The sequence below is a fragment of the Solenopsis invicta genome, unplaced genomic scaffold (genome assembly GCF_016802725.1).
Source record: "Solenopsis invicta isolate M01_SB unplaced genomic scaffold, UNIL_Sinv_3.0 scaffold_38, whole genome shotgun sequence".
Taxonomy (NCBI): Eukaryota; Metazoa; Arthropoda; class Insecta; order Hymenoptera; family Formicidae; genus Solenopsis; species Solenopsis invicta.
This window is the reverse complement of record NW_024105284.1, coordinates 707,256-732,134: the sequence shown is the minus strand read 5'-3', so window position 1 is coordinate 732,134 and position 24,879 is coordinate 707,256. Positions and strand designations below refer to the sequence as shown.

General features: G+C 31.5%; 1 protein-coding gene across 21 annotated transcripts in view; it reads left to right on the top strand.

The window, feature by feature from the left end:
* LOC120356744 (liprin-alpha-1-like) overlaps positions 1–24,879 on the top strand; it is a 226,234-nt gene that overhangs the window by 75,538 nt on the left and 125,817 nt on the right. For 13 of the 21 annotated variants that reach the window (XM_039459394.1, XM_039459396.1, XM_039459397.1 and 10 more), the window contains 8 exons: positions 6,906–7,109; positions 19,742–20,029; positions 20,119–20,262; positions 21,233–21,392; positions 21,916–22,274; positions 22,366–22,608; positions 22,863–23,057; positions 23,153–23,245. In XM_039459394.1, coding sequence (XP_039315328.1) covers positions 6,906–7,109; positions 19,742–20,029; positions 20,119–20,262; positions 21,233–21,392; positions 21,916–22,274; positions 22,366–22,608; positions 22,863–23,057; positions 23,153–23,245 — 1,686 coding nt within the window. Of the gene's footprint in view, positions 1–6,889; positions 7,110–19,741; positions 20,030–20,118; positions 20,263–21,232; positions 21,393–21,915; positions 22,275–22,365; positions 22,609–22,862; positions 23,058–23,152; positions 23,246–24,879 lie in introns of all 21 variants that reach the window. The other 8 variants (XM_039459413.1, XM_039459402.1, XM_039459401.1 and 5 more) reach the window with 8 other exon arrangements.

The window sequence follows — 24,879 nt, the reverse complement described above, 5'->3', positions numbered from 1 at the left end:
TCATGGCCGAACTGGTTAAGCAGTGTCCAGAATATAACCGGAGAGCTGTGCTTGTTCAAAATCTTTGCGTGGGACGTACCGTGTCCGGAATAATAAAGTTCTCCGATCACCCGAAATCGACAGTTTACGACATTATTCATCACTATATGGCTTTCAAAGGATCCGAAGAAGGTTCTTAGACGGCCACTTAGTGCAGAATCGGCTCTTCGAAAACATGAAAATGTGTCGGAGTAAAGCCTGCTAATAGCCTAGACTTTATCCGCTGGATTATTTCGTGTGCTGCGTGTTTGAGGGACACTCCAACAAGACTCGACATCCTAACGTTGCATCGCTGAAAGCCGCTGAAAGCCGCTTGAGGCATTGTTTGCGTGTATGGTGAAGAAATTTTTAACAGAGACATGCGCGTGCTTCCGGCCCAAAATTGAAGCGGTCATCGAAGTAGAGGGGGCTATATAGAATAAAACTGTTTTTTTAGGAATGCTTTAACCCAAATATAAAAATATTTTTCTTACGATTGTTATTTTTTATTAAAAGGATTCTGAAAACTCATAATAAATTTTTTCGGATTCTACTGGTACACCCTGTAGATACATTAGAGATTACAAATTGAAATAATCCAAGGATAATAGATACGAGGTGTGTTCAAAAAGTATCGCCAATTTTGTGTTTTTTCAAAAATTATTTATTTATTCATGAATATCTATTTTGTCCCCTTCAAAGTAATCCCCATGAGATATTATACACTTGTGCCAACGGTTTTTCCAATCTTCGAAGCACTTCAAAAAATCATTTTTTTTTATCTTGTTCAGCTCCTCCTTCGATGCCGTCTTTATCTCGTCAAGCGTAGCGTAACGTCGTCCTTTCATGGGCCTCTTCAGTTTAGGGAACAAGAAAAAGTCACAGGGGGCCAGATCTGGGGAATACGGTGGCTGCGGCATCATTAGTGTGTTGTTTTTGGCCAAAAAGTCGCGCACAAGCAACGATGTGTGAGCAGGGGCGTTATCGTGGTGCAAAAGCCAATTTTTGTTCTTCCACAAATCCGGGCGTTTCTGGCGGATTGCTTCGCGCAAATTGCGCATAACTTGCAGGTAATATTCCTTATTGACCGTTCTACCCTGTGGCAAGAACTCATGATGCACCACGCCCCTGCAATCGAAGAAAACTGTCAGCAAAACTTTCACATTCGACCGAACTTGGCGCGCTTTTTTCGGTCTTGGTTCGTGCGGCAGCTTCCATTGAGATGATTGAGCTTTGGTTTCCACGTCATAACCATAAACCCACGATTCGTCACCAGTTATGACCCTCTGGAGCAAATTTGGGTCGTCGCGGACAGAGTCCAACATCTCATTAGCAATGTTCATGCGATGCTGTTTTTGGTCGCAATTGAGCAATTTTGGTACGAATTTCGCGGCGACCCGTCTCATGCCCAAATCATTGATAAAAATCGAATGGCACGAGCCAATCGATATGTTTAGGTCCTCAGCAATTTCTCTAACGGTGATTCGACGATTGGCCAATACCATTTTCTCCACTTCATTAATTTTTTCGTCTGTTGTTGAAGTGCTCGGGCGTCCGGCACGCTCTTCGTCGTTCACATCTTCTCGGCCTTCTGAGAACATTTTGTACCACCGATAAACGTTGCTTCGGTCCAAGGTAGCTTCTCCGTATGCCACAGTCAACATTCGGAATGCATCCGCGCACTTAATTTCGTTTTTCACACAAAATTTGATACAGGTTCTTTGATCCATTTTTTTGAATAGGTAAAAATCGAAGACGATCCAAAACACGTGCAAGCAAAGCAGCTGTCAACAATTAAGTGAACATTCAAAATGGCCGAGCTTGTCGGCATAAGTGAGAGACATAAGTACCAACATAACGCCACAAAAAGATCGAAATTCGAATATACGTAACCCGCGAAAATTCAAAATTCGCGATACTTTTTGAACACACCTCGTATATATAGAAACGTAAAAAAATTAAAAAAAAGAGAAACATAAAATTAAAAATTAAAAAGAAATAATGGAGACAGTGACCACCACGTCCTCGCCGTTGTCTCTGGATTTGACTAAGAGTGGTCAAGTAGGCCGTTATCATCGACTGAAGCAAATAAACTTACACCAGTATCTAGTATCCATCATTTTTACGGAATTTTTCAATTTGAGTTTTTTTTTAATCCTATTTTAGCAGTGTTCAACAGAAGACTTCGAAAGATTTATTTTTTGTATGAAATATGTTAAATATGTGACTTTAATTGGGTACAAATATTTTGGATTGGCCATTTTAAATATGCCATCAATGATTTTTCCATTTAATTAATGGATTCGTAATCAGCGTGTCTTAAAGAGCACGCTCAGATTTGTTTTGATAAATAATTCGATTATTGTAATCCAACAAAACTGCATGTTAAGGGTGCCATTTTGAATCTCCTAATTCCATAATTTGCCATTTTTAATAACAGATTTGTGATTCAGTGACCCTTAAAACCTTTAAGTTTATTATGAGAAACTTTTATAATATATTCCATTCATAATAAGATATAACAATGCACTCCCCAATCAAAAAGTGTATTTTCCCCGACGACCATCCGTCAGAGGCCTGGCCGGTGCGCCACTTTAAATTACTTTTACTAGTTATAGACGCTAACGGCTGCACTCGGCCGTTAGCAAGCACGATCCACGCGCGAGCAAAGTTGGGACGCATGCGCAGTGCGATCCAATTTTCCATGCCTGTATCACTGGCGCGCTTGAACAAAAAAGTGAGATAAAAGCGAAGCGCTCCGAGGAGGAGAGTCATTCTTCGAGGAGGAGGTCGTTACCCGAACATGCTAATTGCCGGATAAATAACCCGACGATTAGCACGAGAGTTCATCCTCCGTCGAGATACAAAACCGATCAGATCTCCGCTGTATCTGGAGCTACGCAATCCCAAAAGCAACTGACAAAGCGCGGTAGATGTTCTCTGTCACTTCCGAGTTTCTCGGACACTGACTGTTCCTGACATCTACCAATAGCCCAGGTACACGTCACCAAGGTTCTTGAGCGAAACGGTATCTGAGTATATTTCACTCCTTGACGAGTTGACTGCAAGTTTGATAGAGGTTCTCGGCCGCCGACTCCGTCCCATACATCCACCCACCGCGTGAAAAGCGTCTGAGGTTCTCGCCCGCTCCTGAGATACTCGGGCACCGATGGTTCTCGTCATTTACATCCCCGAATCCACATCCCGGGGCTTCGGGAACTCGCGCCTTGTTTGAGGCCTCGATTCCGAACGCTTGCCTGTGAGTCGCGTATAATTCTCCCGCTTTGCGCGAATCCCGTACACTGGCTTGAAAGCCTCGACGACTCTTCGCAACCCGCCTCGTGTCGCGCACTATCACACGGACCGCTTGTAAACAAGTCCTGATTGCATATTTTGTATCTTTTGCTCACGATATCTGTGCGAAATATTTAATATAAATTGTTCATGCCAACGTAAATTTTTCACGTCGTTAAGATATGTAACTTTATGTACAGTTAGAAGCACTGAGGTTGCGATATTTTTTCTTTGATGGTTTTCAGAATGCGGTCTTGCTTATTGAGCGGCAAATGTAATTGATTCTTACTTGTGGATCCAAGCAATAACGTTTGCCGCTCGATGAGCAAAGCTACATTTCAAAAACCATCGAAGAAAAAGTGTCGCAACCTCAGTGCTCTCGACTAATCTCTACTTCCTTCTCGCTCGAACTAATTTCTATTCTCGTTATTTCTCGAAACTGAACTGATCACGCGTATTAGAAATTATGGTTTATTTTAAAGTTTCAACCCTTAAATACACAAGTAGGTCAGAGAGACTTCATATAAAGTTTTGAACGCTTGCTGTATGAAGACAGAATGAGATAGGAGATTTGGATTATGGGGTAAAAAAAGTTTAAAATCTCCTCTTTTGATTGATGCAGTTGATCAACTTTATTGGTCAACTAGAATTTGAACGGTAGCAAAGTTTTGTTGGAGTCTGTGGAACTACATTGTGTGTGAGTGAAATTTTTTTGTGAGTAATCTCATATAAAATAACCGCACAAAACACGTTTGAACAGGTTTGTTCGCATATGTACTTGCATATACTCTAAAGTTAGAATACTATATAGTACTGTGGAAAAGAGGGCTTTCTGCGCAGGGTCTGAAATGTATTATAAAACACATTTTTTAATTTTAGACACTTTAATCAAAAATTCCTCATATTCTCCTTGTTACATAATTATACTTTTTAAAAGGAATGACAATGACAATTTTTTTTAAGTGACAATTTTTTTTAATGATTTTTTAGCTTTAAGACACTGAATTTAAAATCCTTAAAAGTTTTTTGTTGTGAAGATATAATTTTTTAGAGGAAAAGTGGATTTTTGAACAATTTTTTATTTTTGCTTAATTTTTTTTTTATAACTTCACAATAAATCATTTTTCAGCAATACCGATTGTGTAGTAACATTTCTAAGATTTTAAACTTTTTTCTGATCAATTACGTTCTCGAAGCAACTTATTAAACTGAAATCATATTGCACGCGAGTTGATTTAGTTCGCCAGGACCAAGAATTAAACAAAAATGTCAATCACAGAACACACGAAACTTCTGAACTTCTGTACCTTTGCCTAACTCGCGAAGAAATGCATAAGATATTAACGAATACAATAAACTACACTACTCGCGCAAGTAACACAAATATATGCATAATCACGCAGAAATTACGATAGACTTTACAACGACGATGACTGCAGCGTCAGCAAGCACGATAAGCGAAAAGTCTCTAGTTACGCAGTTTGGCAGAACCGAACGAACGACGTTATAGCGACAAAAATGCAAGCTTGACAGTACAATAAAGGGCGCCTGGGAAAGAACTCAAAAATAAAGCTATTCCAGTCGGCTTCCGTCCTAAATCGGCAATTTTAATGCAATAATGACGTTTGTCTCACCACACGGCAAGGTTTGTCATGGGAAGTCTTTTGGTCCTGCGTCCTCTCGTTCCTTGCAATTTTTTCTATTCTTCTTCTTCCTTTGCTTATGGATTTCTGATTCATAAGAATCAAAGTACCATGGTTTAAACAACGTTAAATATTGGATAAGAAGTTCAATAAAATTCAGTCGTATTAGCAATGTAATTGGAATAAAAATCTTGAGAGAATACATTCAAAGAATAGAACGATGCTTCTCTTATTATTACTCTTGAATTTTTTCTATTTCCTGTGGATTCTGATCCATACTCATCAGAATTATTATTATTTTTTTTTTTAATGATCTCGAACGGCCACTTACCGCTTACTGCAGGAATAGTAAGCGGAATACGGTCATTTGTATAAGGAGGTTCTGCATCGGATCTATGATTGTTCTTTAAGGCGATGCTGTATTGACGGTGGAACTCACTCGACGTCGGTACTGCAGATTGTTGCAGATTTTTCTTCAATGAACTTAGGGTCGCGCGTGAAGTGAAGAATAAGGGGAATAGGCAAGCGCTCTTTGTCAAACGCATTTATCTGTCCTTGTTCTTTTGACTGTAGCACCTTTAATGTCTCTGAACTACCATGATCACAATTTCTGCTTTTTGCACCAATACACGTGAAAATTATATAAACAATTTTCATACATTTATATCTTTTATACTAATGCTTCTAAGATTATTCTGCAAGCGTTGTATTGTTCTTTGATTTAATTCACATCTCGCTAGTTACTTATTTCATATATACAATGTCTAAAATTTTTATATGGGCTCATGTTGTCACAAGTTGGCTGCAGAAGCCAATTAAGAGATATCTGAGTACAAAAATAAGCACGTATAGAGACTGGTCCAGCATCGCCTTAACGGGGTTCTCTAGTTGTTCGTGGACGGCTTTCCTTGCGCTGCCTCTGCAACTTTGATTCCTTTTCCGTTTCTGCAAGTAAATTCTGGATAGAAGTCTATCTGTATGCCTTACATGATATAAGAAAGAGGTAAGGTATGACTTACATGTTCTCGCGTTCCGGAATGCTTCGGTAATCCTTGGCGATAGTAGCGTTTCTTTTGCTTCCTCCTAGATGAACGAGACGTCGTAAATACACAGGAATAAGTATTGCAATTGCTTATTTCTGCCTTGCTTCTTGGCGTTTAAACGCGAAATTTTGATAAAGAAAAGATAGGACGAATACACACACGCACCAACGAAAACTCATCTGATCCTGTGTCGGGAGGACGCAAGACTTGTGTCGCGTCTCTGCGATTGAGCCGCACGGCTCTTGTACACGGATGACGTACACAGGTTGTGACATCGCAATATATAGAGTTGATTTTGTCTTATATAAAAAATTTTTTTGTTTTTTGCAGTTGAGACTGCTTTATTTCTCACGCGCACTTTATTCCTTATATTGAAAACTTATATGTAAAATTTCAAGTCGATTGGGAACAGAGGTCATTTGGAAGTATAATATATCCCTGTAATATTTTATTGTTATTTATAAACGTGTAATATATCGTATATATTTCTGTAATATTTTACCATAATATGTTCTATTCCAGTATATTTACAATATTACGTGTTATGTATGTTGATCATTTCATTGAAATATTTTCCGTGTTTTATTCCGCGGAAGACATTTAAAGTAGCATAAGATTCTATATCAAATTCTCATTATGTAAACATGTTCTTTTTCTTCCGAAAGATTACTTAAACAGGCGCACTTTTGTCTCGGATGATAACTAAATTATCATGCTGAATTACCTTTTGTCTATCATTCATCGATTCGCTGCATTCACGAGAGAATGTGTCTATCATAGTCGTGCATGCTGGTCGTACAATCGCGTAGTATTCGTGTAGTGTAGACGTAGTTTTTGGGAATTACGCGGCGATGCAGAAGAGGCAATGCGAGCGAGGCATTCTGAATGTAGTGTTGTGATCGGGCAGAATGAGACTGAGCAGGCAACAAGTCAGCAACAGCAGCAACAGCAATATCAGCAACATCAATTGCAGCAGCAACAGCAGTTGGTACAAAAAGGTACAGAGAAGTTCGCCGAAGTTGGCAGTAGACTGAGCAATGGAAGTCTCGATCCGATCGAGCAGGATTCATCAGTACGAATAATAGATTTGCAAGCTACTCTCGACAAACAGGTATGAATTAATATTATATATGGTGGAACAGATAGAAAAATCCAACTGTTAACTCAGAACTTCAGGTAGTTTTCATCTTTGTGAATATACATATACACACGCACACACATATATATATATATATATATATATATATATATATATATATATTACCCAGCAAACAAAAATAAATTCAAATAAATTGAAAATTGCAATTTATTTTAATTTATCCCAGTTTGCGTTTTAGATTCCCGGAATATTTTCGGATTCAAATGGACTAAAATAGATTGAAATACGAAATGCGCTATTCATCATTTTGAATTGGGACAGATTCAACTCTTCATTATATTATTTTCGGATTCAAATGGATTCGAAAAATTTAAAACTCAAATTCGAAAATGTTAAAATAAATACATTTTTGTTTGTTCTAATCTTTTTTGTTTTCTGAGTGTATATGTATATGTATAACATAAAATTATATATACACTACTAAAAAAAGGTGGGGGGGGGACACTTTTCAGACACCAAAAATTAGGCTATTTTTAAATGACTGTAACTCGGCGAAAAATCGTAGGTAAAAAAAATTACAAAAGCATTTTGAAGCTTGAAGTTTCAACTTTAACGCTGTATTAACAGATTTTCAAAGTTCTTTTAACTTGTCTTATGCAGTAAAGAAGCACACTTTGTTTTGTTCCTTAAAATTTCGTATCTTCGACATTTTGCAGCTCGACAAACGAATTTTTTTTTGAACAATTTAAAAAAAACTTTATAAACTACAACATTTTTCTACAAAATGCTTTTCTTTAAATTTTTCTACGATTTTTTTTAATCGAGTTACACAACTTTGAAGCTGAATTTGCATTTTTTTTACAAATGATGTCCGTATTCCGTGAAAAATTATTGTAGATAAAAAATGAAAAAAGCATTTAAAAGCTCGAAATTTCGGCTTTGACATGCTATCAATCTGGTTTTCAATCATGCTGGTTTTCAAAAATTTTTTTAATTTCTCAGTGGTATGCCACAAAAAAGATACACTGTTTTTTCCTTAAAATTACGTATTTTTGACAGCCTATAGTTCAATAAAACAATTTTTTCTCGACAAATGCAATGCAAGTACCATAAAGTATGATATTTTCTCTACAAAATGCTTTTTTTTATTTAATTTTTCTACGATTTTTTTTTGACTGAATTACAAGATTTCGAAGAAACACATTTTTTACAGTACATTTTTCCGAAAAATGACGCGAAAACGCTTACAAGCGGTAATTAATCAGAGAGGAGCAAACACAATATTAAACACGCACACACTAACACACACACACACACACACACACACACACACACACACACACACACACACACACACACATGCACACACGATGTGCAAAAATCCGACCGGCAACTTCTACGTGGTGCACATTGTGTATTGTCGGCGGTAAACGTCATTTTTCGGAAAAATGTACTGTAAAAAATGTGTTTTTTCGAAGTCTTGTAACTTGCTAAAAAAAAATCATAAGAAAATTAAAATAAAAACATTTTATAGAGAAAATGTTATACTTTATGGTACTTGGATTGCATTTGTCAAGAAAAAATTGTTTTATTGAACTATAGGTTGTCAAAAATACGTAATTTTAAGAAAAAAACAGTGTATCTTTTTTAGGACATAACACTGAGAAATTGCAAAAATTTTTGAAAACCATTGATAGCATGTTAAAACTGAACTTCGAGTTTTATTTAAATGATTTTTTAATTTGTTATCTACGATAATTTTTCACGAAATATGGACATCATTTGTAAAACATGCAGATTTAGCTTCAAAGTTGTGTAACTCGGATAAAAAAAAATTGTAGAGAAATTTAAAAAAAAGCATTTTGTAGCCAAAATATTGTAGTTTATGAAGTTTTACTCGAATTGTTCGAAAAAAATTTGTTTGTCAGCTGCAAAGTGTCAAATATACAAAATTTTAAGGAACGAAACAAGGTGTGCTCTTTATTGCATAAGACAAGAAACTTTAAAGAACTTTGAAAATCTGTTGATACAACGTTAAAGTTGAAACTTCAAACTTTAAAATGCTTTTTTCATTTTTTATCTACGATGATTTTTCGCCGATTTTACAGCCATTTGAATATAGTCTAATTTTTGGTGTCTGAAAAGTATTCTCTATTTTTTTATTTTTTTTATATTTTTAGTAGAGTATATATAGGTGTGTGCGTGCGTGCGTGCGCGCGTGCGCGCGCGTGCGTATGCGCGTGCATGCATGTGCGTGTATATATATAAATCATGACCAGTTCTCATAACCTTGTTTTTGCAATGAATCTTAATGTTAATTACACATGCTTATATATAAATGCACATGCACGTATACTTACATGCATATATATAGCATACGCACGCGCGCACGCGCACACACACACACAAATAGAGAGGATTAGAGAAGAAAAGGAAAGAAATAAATGATAATTGAGGACAAGAATCATAAGAAATTATTACGTGAATCGATTTTTTTTATCCATTGAGTATAAAAGAACATATTATGATACAAGCACTGTTTAAAAAGGAAGATGATAAAAATTGAAGTTTTATATAAAGAAGTGACTTCGAATTCTCATGTCCATTTCCAGAATTATATATTAACTTCAGATGTTCAACATTATATGAATTGCTTCAATATAATTAAACTTCATAATATAAATATTCTCTCTTAGCGTGAGATTAAAGTTTATATTACTTAATATTACACGCATTGCAATTTTCATGTTTCTTATTAATTTGCGTAAAAGAGACTCGGTCTTTCTCGCTTTGCGTTCACTTTGGCGCAAGACGCGACCACGCTTCTTGATAAATCTGTTAATTAAGGGATGATAACAATAGAAAATGTCATACAAACAAATAAATGACATAGTGTCGCAAATCTTCTCTTCTCATTCAATCTTGCATAACCTAATCTTTAAATATCAGCTACGCATATAGTTGCAATCACAATATGATTGCTTCAATCAGGTGAGGATGTCCAATCAGAAGTTACAACATCGAAGTTGCTTCTTTCTTTATATAACAAATAAAATTTTCTGTCTTTGCGTAATAAATAAAATCTTTTAAGAAACATTAACTTTATTTAAAAGAAATGAAAAAGGATTAAGTAAATAATTCAGGACTCTTGAAATTTTAAACAATTAGTAATTGGAAATTAGGCTAATGAGAGCGGGTAAAAGTACGCAATCATATTAATATTATACAGCTTATTTATTCATCTTTAAAATACAAACGAACGAACGTTTTGCTTTGCTTTGGAGTTATTTTTAGCGTATCAGTAAAAAATAAAAAAATTGAATTTAAAAACAAAATTGATGATTCAACTGCTTTCCGTTTTTGGTGACTGATGACGGCTAGAATTTTTTATTTTTTATTGATACGTTGAAGATGACTCCAAAGCGAGTCGAAACGTTTGTTTGTTTGTAATTTAAAGATGAATAAATATTCTGTGTAATATTAATATGATTGTGCACTTTTACCCACACTGACTTTTATTAGCCTAATTTCCAATTACTAATTGTTTTAAATACAAAAGACATTTCTTTGCCTATTTTGTCGGGTGGAGTAAGAGGGGATATCCTCGTGGATAAGATGAGATACACTTTAAAAGTATACTGTAATTTAATACTAATGTCACAAGTGAAAAAAATGAGATAAAATTGTAAGGAAATCACAAAAAATATAAATTATGGTCTAACTCAACGTAGATGCTTACTTTGCTGGCTCGTAGATAACCTACAAAAGGCCACATTTAACGCGTATGCTCGATTGTGATTCCTGCATTAGAATTGCGCGATATAGAGGATGTTCTGTTTTACTTTGCTATTTTGTCTTGCTCCTCTTGCTTCCTCTAAATTTTTTATACAGCACAAAACATTACAAAATATTTCAGCAATGTTGCAGCAACATATATAATATTTTTTTCAATATTGTTGGAATATTTTGTAATATTTTGTGCTGTATCAAAAAATTCCAGCAATGATGCAGCAAATATTTGCAATATTTCTGCTGAAATGTTGCTGCACTATTTCTGGAATGTTATATTTTATGCTATAAGTTAATTCTTTAAGTTATTTTCTATAATTAAAGATATTAAAATGTTACAAATAATGATTATGAACTAATTTGTATTTTATTCTTACATTAAATTTTATTTTAATGGAAAATGAAACATTTGAAATATTTATTCTTTGATGATCTTTAATATGTTTACGAAAAAAAATAAAGAGATAAATTACTTAAAGTAAAAAAAACACATACATACATGCTTTAAAAAAGTATATCCACGTAAATAGAATAAAATATAATATAAAATATTTTAAATTATTTAAATTATTTATCTTGTTTACAACATTGTTAAAATGTGTAAATGTTACTGCAATATTGTATTCTGTACTATATTGTAGATAATAGAATTGTATGGTAGATAATGTAATTAGAAATGTATAATATAAAAATTAAGAATTAATTCAGTGTTTTAAAACTAAATCTATACCTAATGTAAGGAAAACCATACACTTTTCAGTCCCTGAAATATTTGTCATTACTTTTAATGACTTTGTTCCATCTTTCATGCAATTGATGAATCTCCTCTCGAAAAAAGGTTTTGATACAGTAAAGTCATCCATGTTTCTCGCACTTCTTCTAATGTTTTAAAATAAGTATAAAATGATGTTGGAGCGATCGGAACAGGTGATAATTCGATAGGATTAGGTTTGATGAGGAAGCCATATGAGGAAGAATTTCTCAGCTCACTGAACAAATGACGTCTTTTGTCTTTTTTATGACATGGCCATTGTCGTACTGCAAAATGTCTCATTCTGTGTCTAGTAAACGATCCTTTTCTTTCAATTTTACCACTTAAACGGAAAATTACTCTCGTACGTTAGTAACGATCTGAATATTAATAATCTGGTTAAAGGCTTGAATAAAATTTTTATTTAGCAACTGGTCAAGTTGTTTGCCTTTAAATCTTTTTGGATTGGCCATTCATTGATCAGAACATTCTTGATTACAAAAATCGAAATCACCACTCCGAAATCTCTGATACCATTTCTTGCATGTCTTATGCGTTATTGCACCTTTGTTAAAAGCAGAACGAATCATTTTTGTGGCTTCAAAATTTCTTTAATTGAAATGAGAAAAAATATAACGTTTAATATGAAATGCTTGTCGGAGATTGTTTTATGAGATTATGTTATCTGTTTTGCCAAGTTATACAGTGTTTTATAAATGTTAAAGTAAGTACTTTAAAATTTTTAAATGATGAAAAAATATTTAAATTAAAACTGGACTTATAATTAATTTAAAGGTACTGAATTAATTTCTGCAACGAATATATTACATCATAACTTATATCACACATAGTATTAAACGTCCTTATTACCATGCGAACACCATTAATATTATAATTCAATGTGAATTATCTCTTTTTGTATACAATATTTTCAGTGCCATGGCATGTTATAGAATGAGAAATAAATATTCATTTTGAACTTTTTGATCGCATGACTAGTGGTTGACAAATGGATATTAGCTAGATCGATATTTTATCTATAAGAAGTTTTGCTATTTCCTCGATGTAGTGCAGATACAGAACAAACATTAACCTGTGAATACAACAAAGCGTATAACTTTTTTTTGGATTAGTCTTATATAGAATAGACATTATCTCTGCTTAAAATTTTTAATTAAAACTGATTAATTAAAACTTAATGAAAAAATTAGAATTGGTTTTAACTGGATTAGTGTATCGGAAATTTCTAAAGTGAATCGGATATTTTCCTAATTATTTCAAATTGGAATGAATCGGAGTAGACGCAATGGGATTCAATCGGCGTATATCCATGTATATATAATGAGAAAATACTAAACAGGAATTAATTGGTCATTTTATATTTTCTTCGAATACGATTTAATAGGTTTTTTTATAAAATTATGAAACTATAGGTTTTAATCGCACAAATTGGCGCTGAATCTAATGGAAATCAATTGTCGATTTACTGTATATTAAAACTTTTGATTAAAATCAATTGGAAAATGAGGAATCGGTTTTAATTGGATTTAAATGAGTGGATTGAGATGAGTGCATTGAAATTTCGAAAAATGAATCGGAATGTTTTCCATATTACAGCAGAAGCAGTCGCAATAATGACAAACAAATTAATAAACGAGGAATATTTTTTATAAATTAATATTTAATATAAGTTAAACTTAATTTTTAAATTACATAAAAATAAAAAAAAAATTTTTTTTAATTTTTTGCTTTAATTAGTTTTGAACTTTTGACATTCTGGAATCTTTGCTTTACTAAACTTAGATAATATTTAAAGATTAATTAATTATTGTAAATTATTACAATTTATTACTTATATAACATATAACGGGTATATCAGAGCGGACGCAAATTCATAAATACGCAGATTATAGAATTACACACAGAGCCTTAAATAATAATTTTACAGCCGCATAAATAAACGCATGGGTTCGCTTGACCATCGCCAATGAATATGTGAATAAAATTGATAGTTACCTTACTCTTTGTTTTCATTGCGACATACAAATTACAATCGAATTACAACTATTTTGACTGTGTATTAACTTTTACCCATGCGCATGCGCTGTAATGATCAAATCCATTGGGATATTGTAGGATTAAGTCTCAGAAGATTTTTATCGGAACTTATCGATTCTCATTGGGAAACAATCGGCAAACACTTCCAGTCAGCAAATCGGATTGAATAGGAAATTTGTGTTTACGTTCCAAATCAGATTTAATGGAATATCGTACAATTGAATCCTAGAAGGTTTTTCGATTGAATCCCGGAAAAAGAATCGATAAGTCCTTCGATAAAAACCTTTTGAAACTCGTACGATACCCCATTGGATCTGGTTCGAAACGTAAACATGAATTTCCTATTTAATCCGAATCATCAACTGGGAGTGTTTGCCGATTGGTTCCCACTGGACCGAGAATCCGTGAGTTTTCCGATATAAACCTTTTGGAATTCAATTGTATGATACTCCATTGGATCTAATTCGGAACATAATCATGAATTTTCTACTCAATCTGATTCACCAATTGCGGCGTTTGCCAATTAGTTCATATTGATTAATAAAATCCGATTAGTTTTTTATTCCTTGAATCGCTGATGTTCCTATACATTGTTATTGAAAATATCATTAAATGGAAATCTTATTAAAATCTTATTGTTTCCGATTTATTTTCAATAGGTTGTAATTTTGGTTCCAATACGTCCCATTCATTTTTATTAAATTCCTATTAGTAGGTTTCAGTAGGTGTAAATAGTTTTAAATCGTAAATTTTAAGCAGAGTAGATATGATAGATTGTCATAAAATTTTCACACAGCACGGAACATTTCAGCAATTCCTGATAACACAGAAGATTTTAACTATGTTGCAGAGATAGTTTAATTTCTCAATTGTGTATCATTACATTTGTATTATGTCTGTTTGAAATATCATAATTGCAGTATTTCTGCAACCATCTTCATTGAAACCTTACATTTAAAATGTTTCCGTAATATTAAATTTGGTAAAAAATAAATGATTTTTTGTTTCATCTTTCAGAAGAAAAACAATTTTATTCTTCTCATTATATTAGGGTTATTAAAGAACATTATTTTATTAAAGATTGACGCATTACTTTTTTTTTTCCTAAAAAGTAACTTATTACCACTATTTGTTATCAATTTTAAAAAGTAAGACATCGTTACTGTTACGTTTTGTTACTTTTTCACAAAATTTTGATAACCTTTTCTAGAATAGCATTCAATCATCTATATCTCTATTTGATTAGTTCAATAGAAATCTATAATGGTTAATTGCAATATGATCTGCATATATGTATTCTGTTTAAAAAATAATGATAAAAGCAATAATAAAATTTGTTATTGTTATTTTAATTACTATTATAAACAGGAAAAATGATTATTAAGAAAAAATAACAGCAATAACGTAACGGTATTACAAGTAATCCGTTACTTCCCAACCTGCTTATTATTTCTATATATTATAACTAATTTGCAAAGTTAGGAAGTAATGATAAGAGTTACAATAAATAACGCCGTTAATTGTTACTGATACTTTTTTAAAATACTTTTTCATAATTTGATAATGACGTTACAATTTGCTATAATAGTAATGATAAGGTGAAGGTTGGAATAGTCGTTTTTAACAATTTACTCATTACGTATTAAGTTAAAGTAACGTGTTATTTTTATGTTCCTTTTACTTATTACATAACGAGGCAATTAACGAATTACTTTTTTTGATGGTCTAATTTACACCATATGTTTAGTCCGCTATCTATACCCAGATAGTCAAATAAGTTCAAGATGTTGTTATGTTATTATCAATCGTTACGCAAATGTTCTGACGTTATACTTTTTATGCTTCCGTCTGATTGGTTGCTGTGACTTCTACACTGATTGCTACACTGTAGAAGAATCATATTAATATACACCTCATTGTACGCTACTCGAACATAATCCGAATATAGTGAAAGAACATTTTAATTTTATCTTATACAATTTGATAATAATATACAATAATGTGTGAGAAAAATCAGTATCAATGGTGCTTTATTCTACTCTTATATGAAGCATGACGTCATGACCAATAAGAACGCATCGTCAGATTAGCGTTAGGAATTCAAATTTTCCCTTTTTTTTGATTGAATATATTTCATGTTTAAATAATAGGTATAAAATCTAAAAATTACTAATTTTTAGAAAAGCTATTGGTTTATTTACATAATAATATAAAAAAATCAAAATTTAGAATAAACGTTAAAACCAGATTGTATTATCAAAACATTAAGGTACCGAGCCAAATAAGGATCACCTAACTTATTTTATTTTTTATAAATTCCATTTACAAAGATATTGAAATAAAGTAAATGAGAATAAAATATTTATTTCAACCATTCGCCAAAATAAAATTATTTTTTATATAAAACATTTTTAAATAAACAAAAAAGAAATGTTTTTAAACTCTGACAAAAGGCCTTATTAAATTCTTATGCTTTTAATAAGGCCCGAATTAAAAATAAATTGAAAATGACAAAGGAAGTAAACATTATTTTCCAACTCACTGTTAAAATAATTATTAATCACAAATACGAAATTTTTTAAGATCTATTTTACTGTAAAACATCACAATTATTTTTAATAATGTCTATAATTAATATTTTAACTTTAAAAAATTCTAGCTATTTTAGTGCAATTTCAGCTTATGGAAAGTTAGCGTCATTGAAAATTGTTATTCTCTGTTGCAAGCCATATACATAATAAACAAATGCAATGACTAACAACAAAATGTATAATAACAATAAATGTTTAAGTGAGCTTTATTTAATAATACATTATTTATAAAAAAGTATACTTATTTCAAAAAATTAATGTATATATTTATGTTTTTCTATAGTTAGAAAGTTGAATAATATTATAATATTATAATATGTTGTAATAAATCATAAAATAATGTATACTCATTAAATTTACAACAAATTTTTATAAAAGCGGCTGATTACCCACTTTGCTATATGCTTTTGTTGCACTGAATAAACGTGTTGCTACTGGTATTAATTTCCTAGTCCTTCTTTATCTACTTTCTATGACATATCTTTTAAGCATATATTTTAAACATAAAGTGCGTTTTTAAATGATAAATTTAAAAGTGGGCCTTATTTAGTACTGGACCGTATTTGGCTCAAGTACCTTACATTAATTTTTATCTTTGCGCTCAATTTGGAAGATTTGACTTTGACAAATTCTTTTAAGAAATAGAATCTTGTCGTTTCAAAACATATTCTTGTCAAAATAAAAATGAAAACTTTGTAACCTGTGTAAACTTTGTAATTATACCTTTTCTACATCATACGGTTTTTATTTATAAAAAAGTTTTGTCGCGTCGCGTCCCTCTATCAATGGTGCTGCGTGCTACTCGCGAGTGATAATTTCTTATTGTTAACATTTCATTTACAATAAGATACAATTCAGAAACTTTAATGATATTCAGCAAATATTCTGCAATATGTGTAAAATGTTAGATATCTTACGTATCATCAGTTTATCATTATGTTGACACGATATTGTATATGAAAGCGAGCTCATCATGAAAGCGTGCCGTTTTGTTATCAATATAACGCGTTATTAATCTTTCACGTTTGTTTTTGAAATTTTATAAATTGATGAAATTTATTTGCCGACATCTTGCTAACTTTATTACGTAAAATTTTGATGTCAGCAAATTAACAGCAACTTCATAATAATTCATATAGCATATTAGTTTGTCTAATTATGCTTGACTATATGGATACATTATAATTTACTCAAACATGATAGATTACGACAATATAAATAGTTGTGAACTTGTTTGGGTCAGATAATCTTTTGACGATCTCTCTTCTTTCTCAGGTGCTCTCAAACTGTACGATATAATTCGTGTAAACGGAGATTAGGAAAGTATATCAGTAAATCTTGTTAGATAACATTACGTGAGAACTAAGGTTACATATGTATATTAGAGTATTCATAGGTTAAAAAGGTATAAACATTATCACAGATCTAAAACATTGCAAATGTCGCATTGATGATTACTTTAGACCAGAGTATACATCAAAGCATAGATCAGATTGCGTAGTATAAATTAGGCTAATGAGTAATGCATGACAACGATTTTAACGTGACTGTTTTCTAATTCTGGCGTTATCATTATCGTTATGAAAAATTGTAACGTCAAAATTGTCATCATTTTTATAACAAAATTATTTTTATAACAAAATTATTTTTATAACAAAATAAAAATAACGGTAAAGTAATGTAGAAAGATATTCGACTGTTTATGTAATATATAAATCTAAACAAGAACGCCTTCCATCATCGTAGCTAGATCCTGGTGCTCTGTATTTACTCGTATGATTTTATATATTACTTATGTACCAATACTACGTATTCCTTACAATTTTTTCAGGGGGGAGAGGGTTAATATTTGATGCTAGTAAGCATCGTGTATTTTTAAATTAATTTTAATTTAATAATATTATTGACTCTTATTCGATTATAGTTGTGTTACAACCGAAAGTAACGGCGCGCAGTTTATGTTGAATCTGAGAAAGTTTATAAAATCACACGAGTAAATACAAAGCACCAAGATCTAGCTACGACCGTGGAAGGCGTTCTTGTTTAGATTTGTATGGTAAAGTAATGATCTCATTCTTGCTAATGTGTTCTGTTAGATAGAGTAGACAAGCGTTGATCTTTATTGATCCAACGGATAAATCAGATCGTTAAATCACAGCTACTGCCATTAAAATTATTACAACAAATTATTACACGACAGTAAAGTTGTCATTCTAACAATGAATCTGATTATGAGATGAACATATTTGACTAAAAAATTATATATATGTGTGTAATGATAGATCTACAATAAGTCGGTAGTCTTAATTTTGAGAGGGTTGCAGTGGTAATATAGCATCCAGACAACTATTTAATGTAAATAAAAAACAAAGAATTATTACCAAAATTATAAACTAAAGAAATCAAAAAAAGAGTTACATAATTTTCTACGTTTACGCCGCGTTAGCTTTGGATAAAAGAAAGTTTCATACGTGATTATAACTGCTATTATTTATTCAGACTCATTTGAATTAGCAACAGAATAACTGAATACGTTCGAACAGGTTCGTTCGCGTATGTTACTCACATGTATTCTACTAAAGTTAGAAACTATATAGTGGTGTGCAAAAGGGGACTTTTGCGCAGGATCTGAAATATATCATAAACCACATTATTTTTCAATTTTAGACACCTTGAGTTAATCAAAAATACTTCATATTTGCCTTGTTACATAATTATACTTTTTGAAAGAAATGACAATGTCATAATTTTTCTTGAAAGTATGACTCTTTAGCCTTAAAACGCCATATTTTAAAGTCCTTAAAAGTTTTATGTTGCAAAGATATGATTTTAAAAAAAGTGGATTTTTGAACAATTTTTCATTTTTGCTTAATGATTCTTTATAATTTTACAATAAATCATTTTTTGGTAATATCGATTATGTAGTTACATTTCTGAGATTCTAAACTTTTATTTGGGGGAAAAAAAAGATTGTTAGAAAATATTGATTGGAACCAAAGTTATAGTTTCTTAAAGTTGAAAAAGTCTTCCTTAGAAAAGGAAGACTTAATGTAATATCTCTGTCAATATTATGTTGCAAAAAAATAGGAATGTTGCATCAACTTTGAAATAATTTTGCAATGTTATTTAAATGTAATTATATTGCTGCAATGTTACAGAAATATTTTATTACGTTTTGTGCTGTATGTATTTCATCATAATTCATACAACACAGAACATTCTAGCAATATTGCAGTTATTTCGTAATGTTTCTACAAATTGTTAAAGTATGTCGCAATGTTGCTGAAATGTTATATTGCATTTTGTGCTGTATCACTTCGATCATAAAGTTTTGTTTAGAGTTACAGTAACGTTCACACTTCTTGATTTTTATGGTATACAAATAGCTTGACTGGTAACTAGTATAATTCGACAAATGCTGTAATTGATATAAATTGTTATAAATATTATTTTAGAGTTCAGAATTAAGTACATGGCAACGACGAGTGGCGGAGCTAAGCGGACGCGTCGCCGAGTTGGAGGAAACACTATCTAAAACGCAGAAAGATCTTCTGAAGGCACAGGAGGCGGGTCTCAAACTGCAGAGAGATTTGCGAGAGAACGCAGCGCAAAAAGAGGACCAAGAGGAGCGAATAGCAACTTTAGAAAAACGATACCTCAATGCTCAACGGGAGTCTACTAGTCTTCATGACCTCAATGAGAAATTGGAGCAAGAATTGCAGCATAAGAAAGCTCAATTAAAGGTAAATTACACATTAGTCTTTATTTTCTTTTTTTTTTCCTTATAATTACGGCACAGTAACTTTCTTATGATTAATTGAATTTACTGAAGCTTCAAGAGGAAAAAATTGCGGCTATACAAGAGAAACTCGAGCTTGCAGAACAGAAACTAGCTCAATATGCAAAATTACCAGAAATGGAAGAACAATTGAAACAGAGGATGGAGGCTCTGACGCAGGTGAGGAGGCCCAACCAGGTACGCAGGGGAATCATATCATGTCATATCATCGGCTCTCTCTGTTTTTATTCCTCTGCACTTTAACATTCCCGAGATACGATGTTTGTGTCTAGAGAGCTTATCTTTTTAAATATGTATTATTTCTGCAGTGTTATTATTTTACTTGATTTCAGACAATTTTGCTGCTATATGCTCTAGTACATGTATAATACATAATAATAATGATAAAATACATTCAGTATACATACAGTTCGAGTATTTTTGTGCACCGCAGTGTGTCTTTGCAATATTTACGCTGAAACATACAAATTGCTAAATTAAATAGAAGCTGAATTTATATACCAAATTTATTTGCATTTTTTAATTACACGATTTCTTTACATTTCATACAGCACAGAATACAATATTACAGCAATATTCTTGCAATATTGTTCTGGACTATATGAGATATTTTTGAAAAGTGATTATGTCCTATCTTAATATAATTTGCAAACTGACTAATGCAGCATGAATAGTGAAAGTCAATCTGGTCTATACAAAGTCTATTACTTCTGTAAATGATGGATATGTTTTAATCATGACTTTTAGTTTATGAATAGTATGTCACTTTTTGAATGTTTATTAATATTTTATCTTTTTCTTTTTTCTTCTTATTCTCACTTGTATGGATATAATATACTTTTACTTTCTTACTGTTTTTAGAATGTCTCATTTAGATTATTAGAATAATTATGTATACAGAAACATACGATAAATTATATTCATTATTTGTTCTAAATAACATTTTAATACATTTCTGTCATTTTCTGTCCAGTCATTCTAATCAATCATGAGAGTTGTCATAAAATCAAAATTTGCTAAAGCGATAAGAGACAGTTTCATAAATAATAGTTTTACATTAATTATGTTAGGTCATTATATATGGAAGTCGACGATATCAAAAATAAAATAATAAATAATAAATAATTTTAATTATGTAAAATTTAAGCAGGCTCAGGAGAGGCATGGTAGTGCGGAAGATAGAATTCAAAGATTGGAAGCACAATTAGAAGAAAAAAATGCAGAGGTGATGCGCGTTAACCAACGGCTAAAGATGAATGAGGAGCATAATACACGTCTCAGTACAACCGTTGATAAACTTTTATCTGGTAACTTTTTGATGCAATATTTCTTCTGTATTAGATCCTATATGGGATTGTGGGATTATGAATCAAAATTATTTAAGCATATATTATTTTATTATTACCCATACAGCACAAAATACAATATATTTTAGTAATATTACAGAAACGTTGCAAAGTTGCTGCAACATTGAAACATTTCTGTAATAGTGCTGATATGTTATATTGTATCTGTGCTGTCCATATAGATATATTGTTCTAAAAGAGTAACGTAAATAATGCTTAAAATTATATTTAGTGTTTTTTGTTTCAAAATAATGTTAGGAATAAAATATAATTTTATAATTAGAATTGAATTTTTCCTTATTACTATAATTGATCTTTCAAAAATTTGTATGCCTTTCTTTTGAAATAATATTCTCTTATTTTTAAAGGCAACAGATATTTGATGTTCTATATACTTGCTTATATACATATTTAGCTGTTTATTACTATAAATATATGACAAAATTTAAGTGACATTAAATAAAGAGCTTAAATTTTTTTTTAGAATCCAATGAAAGATTGCAAGTGCATTTAAAAGAAAGAATGCATGCATTGGAAGAAAAAAACGCGCTCACTCAGGAATACGAAAAAACGAGGAAAGTGGCAGAGGATTTGCAAAATGAAAAGACTGACATTGTTAAGGAGTTGAGTAAAGCGCGTCTTGAGATTGACAACATTAAAAGACAGATGCTTCAGCAGGAAATTGCTTTTAATATTCAACAAACGGATGCTCTAACGAGAAGTTTATCGCCAAACGCCGTAGATCCAGGCTCCTTCTCGAGGAGCGCTAGTCATAGCAGTTTTGATACGCACTCGTTACCCAGAAGAAGTGGCAAACGATCTATCGAAGATGATTCGTCGAAGGTACCATATCGTTTACATCAAGATGTAAAAAGTACCAATTAATTGTACGTCTAAAAATAAAAATGCATAATGTGAATTTGAATACTTTTAGAATTATGTTGCACGGACTTTAGCGGAGCAGGAATGGGAAAAATTGCAGCAGGCTCATGTGCTCGCTAATGTTCAGCAAGCGTTTGACGTTTCAAGTGACGCGGAAGGTGATGGGGATAATGAAAGTATCTTCAGTTGCACAGCAGACGTAATTAGTCCTACCGGGCACACTGATGCCCAGACGTTAGCTTTGATGTTGCAAGAACAATTAGATGCCATTAACAAAGAAATAAGATTAATTCAGGTAATTAATGTTATATAATAATGTATATAAAGCTATGTTATAGAATTCAGAATTTTTATGTAAGAATTGTAAATTTAAAAAAAAAATATTAAAAAAATTTTTTTATTTTTTTTTACTATTAAATAGTAAAATAACTTGCCATGCAGATTACTTTTTGCACTTTATGTTTAGTTCATTAGTCATTCTTTTTAATTTTGAAGAATCATTTTTAATGGTTTTAAGTTCTGAGTAATTAAAAGTGGAGGATTTTATAGGAAGAGAAGCAGAGTACGGAGGCACGTGCGGAAGAATTAGAATCTCGCGTCGGCAGCCTTGAACATATGAATTTGTTAGCGAGAGGTAGAAGCCTCGAACGAGCATCGCCACCACTAAGCGGGCGATCTACACCAAAATCACACCACAGTCCAAGCAGGGATTATTTGCACAAGTACCACACCGTTAGTAATCACGTAAATGCAATAATTGTTATTTATGTTAATCCGATTGCATAAAGTAAGAGGAAAGTGATTACGTTGCTTATATTTTTATTTTTTTTTTCACGTAGGCACCTGCATCAATGTCTCCGGCGCATTTACATCAATACGCTGCTTCCTTAGCTAGTCCAGGCCAATTATCAGAATCTCTTCCTGCTAGTCAGGTTAGCTAGCAACTTGATTTTATTATTATTAAATTAAGGAGGTTCTTCAGTCTTTTAACATAATATAAGAACTTTTAATCATTTTTTGAGAATAAGTTTATGATTAATATATAAGTATTCTTAAATTATTTTTAACCGTTTTGACCTTATAGTTTTTTTTAAATAACTTTCTAAAATAGTAAGGGAACATAGGCCGACATGTGAAAACACAATTAATGAAAGAACATTAACAATATATAGTTGGATCAACTAATTAAAGAGCATTAATAGCTATTGTTGGTATTTAACGCTGATATAATTCTTGTGTGATTTTATATACATTTTAATGTTCATGAATCTATGCGCCGATAATTTTGTTAGTCTTAAAATACGGTACAGTTTTAAGTGAACAAGAATAATAATATCATAATATAAATGCAATTTAATAAAAATAATGCTGATAAGCAACAATGCCAATAAGAAACCCCTTGCTCTCCAAATATTATACTATAAAGAATTTCTTGCGAAAAATAAAATTCTGACGAAGGAATCTTGAACTTCCCGATTTTCCGGGATGTGTGTCTTAATTATTTTGTTCGCTACGGCATGTGGTAATATTACAACAATCGATAATATTTATAAAAACGCATGTTAAAGGCACATGTGTTAATAAAAGAACATAGACTGATATGTGAAAATTAAAGCGCCTTCTAATTAAAAATATCTTTATTTTAGTAATAGATTAAATAGTACATTATATTGTGATATTACTAGGATTAGGAAAGTTAATATATTTTTTAACAAAATTAAGTTAAAATTAATAATTTATAAAATTAATTTAGTTACGTTAAAAATTATATGAACAAAAAATGACTTATTAAAAGTTATGATAAGATTAAATTAACTTAAATTGTAAGTTAATTTTGAAAAATATTTATATTAAATTGGAAACTTGTAAGCTTTTAAAATTGGATTACTCAAAACAATTACAATATGAACAAATTAAATATTTTTGTATTAAATTGTATTAAATATGTTTATAATTAAATTTATATGAAATAACCAAAAATATTGCTTTTTATGTGGAAATAAATAATTTTCTTTTTATGTAAATAAATTTTTATCTTATAAAAAGGATAATAAATTAAAATTATGTTTTTCAAAAATAATTAGTTAAAATTAAAAACTAAATTGTTTAAAGTTAACTTAGTTAAGTTAAAAAATTATTAACTATTAATTTTATTATTTAACTTTTAATTTTTTAAGTAGTTACTCAATTCTGGATATTACTAGTCTTGTTCAACTTAGAATTGTATTCCAAGACCGATAAATTTATCGAGGTGTAGATTGGTGAACTTAAAAACGTATAGGGGACATTTTTTGTGGGGTAAAGTGGGACACGCATTGAACTATACTCTAACTAGAATGGGCACTGCCATATTACGTCCGTAAGCGGTAAACGTGATAGAAATAGCATGATGCGAGGGGCTACATCTCTTTTTTTAAGCGCATGCGTCAGCATTCACCTTACATTCCTACTCAAAAGTTAAATTTTTTTTTTTTTTTTCATGTTGATACAGCATGTAACGGAATTTGTGGAAACGAGGAAGAAATTAACTTTTACAGAAAGTGTTAAATGTAGAGGAAAAATTTTA